The sequence below is a fragment of the Corvus brachyrhynchos genome, unplaced genomic scaffold (genome assembly GCF_000691975.1).
Source record: "Corvus brachyrhynchos isolate BGI_N302 unplaced genomic scaffold, ASM69197v1 scaffold95, whole genome shotgun sequence".
Lineage (NCBI taxonomy): Eukaryota > Metazoa > Chordata > Aves > Passeriformes > Corvidae > Corvus > Corvus brachyrhynchos.
In genome coordinates this window covers 1,237,616-1,241,367 of record NW_008238347.1, presented here as the reverse complement: position 1 = coordinate 1,241,367, position 3,752 = coordinate 1,237,616, and the positions used below count along the sequence as shown (strand labels likewise).

General features: G+C 48.2%; 1 protein-coding gene across 1 annotated transcript in view; it reads right to left on the bottom strand.

Moving 5' to 3' along the window:
* Positions 1–1,523: 1,523 nt before the first annotated feature.
* Positions 1,524–3,752, bottom strand: part of GRM7 (glutamate metabotropic receptor 7) — a 108,210-nt gene continuing 105,981 nt past the window's right edge. The window contains 1 exon segment of the mRNA XM_017735243.1: positions 1,524–1,907. Coding sequence (XP_017590732.1) covers positions 1,539–1,907 — 369 coding nt within the window. The 3' untranslated portion in view covers positions 1,524–1,538.

The following is a 3,752-nucleotide window of genomic DNA, read 5'->3' as shown; positions in this document are numbered from 1 at the left end:
GAAAAGGTAAAAGCCCAGTACTTGGTTTATAAACCAGAAACTCAGAGATTGCACATTTCCTAACAAATACATTTATGTGCTCTAAAATCCCACTCAGTGAAGGCTCAAGGCAAAAGTGGCACATCTGGGCAAGCCAGGGGCCTCTGCCCCTTGTGCCTCTTAAAAACATATTCTGGTCTATAGCCCTGGACTAAAAATGGGGTGTTTGACCAGAAACATGGGGGCTAGGTGGGCAGTATTTATTTTTAGCAAAAATATTTCCTTCCCAAAGAAAAATCTGGCTGTTCTTTGGTGGGAGGGGAAAACATTCTCAGAAGCCTGAAACCAGCAATAAGAGGCAGCACAGGAGAATGAGACCAGGAGGGGACCCAGGGGAGGGAAGGCCCCAGGCTGGGCTTCCCACAGGGAACACTGCAGCATCACAGCTTGGGTGGTTTTCCCTTTGTTCAAATCTTGGGATGAGATTTTTAGATTTTGGATTTTGTGGGGGAGAAACTAATTTCAGCTTAGTTGATCCCAACAGTGATTAGTGAAGTCCACCAGCAACACATTCCCCTGCCCTGGCCCAGCTGGCTTTCAAATTCTCTTTTCCTTCCTTCCCTTCCTGAAATTTGCCGTGGCAGAGGGCCCTGAGTGTCACTGGGCAACACCCCAGTGCAGGAATTCCATTTGTGTCCTCCTGCACTCAGGCTCTGTCCAATACCGCTGGAAGAGGCCTAATACAGTCCTTCATTTGTGAGAACCATTCCCTCCCTGTCTCATGTCAGAATCCCAGTCCAGCTTCCAAAGACAAATTTAGTTTTTCCAGTTGCAATGTATTTTGTACACCTGCATGATCAGACATCAGAGAAAAATCCTGCAGGGGTGAGCAGGGGAGGGAAAGTGCTGTGTCAGGGATTTGCTGCCTGTTCCCACTCTGACAGCAGAGCTGCTGCTCTGAGGCAGAAATTCCAGCAGCAGTGAACAGACAAGAAGTGGCAGGGATTCCAGCAGCAAAGGGGTGAGCGGAGCACGGGCAGGGAAAGGGCATTTCTCCGCATTCAGATCTGGTTTCTCACAAAAACTGCAGACATGCCCAAACCTTTGCAGTGTGCTGCGAGTTGTGCAGCTGTCTCCTTCCTCAGCTCCTTCCAGATTCAAATGCAAATCAAATTTTATGGCCTCAGTCTGTAATTTCGTGCTGTGCTATCCTCTGCTATGCACATTAAGGAAACTAGAAGTGTCTTTGCCATCTATTTTCCTTTTAAATCAGTGGCAAGATTTGCATTAAGACCAGATAAAATCCCTAAATGGGAATCTTCAGGGATTGTGAGATTTTTGCAAATCAACTTTGCAAGAATCAGGATGAAAACTCGGGTTAGCAGAGTTTTTGGTGCTTGTCTGGGAACCTGTCCCTGCCAGGGCCAGCTGGACACGGGCTGCAGGGTTCTGTGCCCAGGGATGTGCTGATCCCTCACCCACAGAGAGAAAGCAGGGGGAGCACGAGTTACTCACAGCTCCCAAACACTTCATGAGGCGCTGCTGCCAAACGGCACAGCTCAAAACTTGGAGATAAAAATAGAGACTTTAAAAACACACGAGAGCTGAAAACCCTGTGATGGAGCAGAGCAAGCAGGGTGGAGGCCCGGGCCGGTGGGTGCTGCAGAGCCCCAGTACTCACTGTTGGGGTCCACGTTCTCGCAGAGCTCGGTCTTGGCCTCGCCGTTGGGGCGGTCGCTGGGCTTGTGGGACAGCCGCGAGGACATCGTGGCCGCCGTCACCACGGCCTTGAAGCTGCGCTTGCGCTTCTGCACGTTGAGCTCAGGGTGGAAGATGATGATGTAAACCTTGGGCATGTAGAGCATCCCCAGCGCCACCGACGCGCTCAGGTTCATGGAGATGGTGAGCGTGGTGGTTTGGATGTAGAGCTACGGGACAACAGAGACAGGTTACACACCAGGGGCCAGGGAGGCTGCAGCGCTTCAAACATAAACACCCACTGTGAAGTGATTTTGAACCACTTTGCATGTGTTGCACACCACAGGCCTGGCTGGGCTGCAGCACTTCACACACAAACACCCATTTTACACTGATTTTTAACCAGTTTGCAGTGAAGATGTGCGAGCTGAGACCTTTGCACTGCAGCCACCGTGATGTTCCACACCAATCCCCTGCCTGATCCACCAACAGCCTCAGTGCTGGAGACTTTCGGTGGCCTTAACACAATTCCCACAGCAAGTTATGGCACAGCTTTTGTTCATTTATTTAAAGAGTGCAGATCAGATTTGGATTGAAATAATTCTGATATAAATTAAGGTTTAGCTGAGCTGTAAGTTATAGAAGAGAAACTATAATAATACAGGTTAGTAGAAATTTCTGACTTAAAAACATTGAGGAAGGTGGGATTTTCTTGTTTTTACTGCACTTTAATTCTTTACAATTCACTGAAATAACTTTGCAGAGGGTACACAATGATTTCTGTGCTCGTGACATTCAGCTGTGCTCAGTATTGCGAAAAAATATTTTCAAGTCAGACAACAGGTACTGAGATGAGTGTTCAAAGAAACCACAGGGATTAAAAAATGTACTCTGCAAATATACAGGGGTAGAAAAGCCTTTTTTACCCCTTTTTTTTTTTAACTGTCTTTTCAGAGGACACACGTAACAGATAAACCAGAACAATTGTCACGACTTAAGAGGATTCAGCACAATTAAAAGGCACAGAGACAGCACAATACATGTGTGAGGGAGCTGAAGAGGCAGCAGCATCTCTGCAGATCCTCTTCAGAAATTAAATATACAGGAAATCCAGAGAGATGGGAAAATCATCACGCACTGAGGCTGGTTGCTTCAGAACACTACTTCCTCTTCTCCTCCCATTCAGCGCTCATCAGTCTGAACTTCTGATGGAAGAACCCTGAGAACAACACAAATGTCTCCAGGCTTGCCCTCACGGCGTCCTAAAGCCACCTCTGGGGGAGCTTTCAGAGCCTCCGCAGCAAACCCCTGCCAACCAAACCCCTGCCATCGTCCCCAGAGCACTCGGAGTGCCCTGCCCCTGTGCTGCTGTCCCTGCAGGTGGCCCAGCGAGGTGGCCCCAGACCTCTGTTACTGCCGCTTATGCATTTGATGAGGGGCGTTCTGCACCAGCGCCAGAGCCTCCCCAGGCACCGCTGCAGCCAGAGGTGCTCCATGGGCTGCCCCAGTGGGAGCTCCTGCCTTGCTGGGAGCTGCCTCACCCTGGGCATCCTTTGATCCAACGCTTTCCCCTTAATCCTGGGCTGCTGCAAAGGCTGCACCCAGCAGCCCAGCGGTGCCTCAGGTATTCATTTTAATTTTTCCTGCTCGGAAGGGGTTGAAGGTGAAATGATTATTTAATCAAAGGGGTCTTTGCAGCACCTCCCCAGCCGAGTTCCCACCTTGCAAACGCTGATGGGAGATAAAAGGCAAGGGAGAAAAGAGCGTTTGTAGAACAAGGAGGGATGAGTGACACACAAAGCTTCTCATGACAAATGGGAGCAGTGTAAAGATAAGGGAAACTAATAGATATGCTTATTATGCAGAGTCTCAGTTTTATGTGTTTTATCTCTGCTTTGTGGTTTTACCAGCCAGACATAAAAATGCAGTTTACGTGAAACTATTTCATTTCTTATTTCACTTCTTCTGATAAATTCTCTGGAAGACTTTAGATGAATGCAAATGGATGACTTAAAGTACAAAGGATCAGATTTAACTGACAATGGGACTCTAATAACTCATGCGTGCCTTTTACA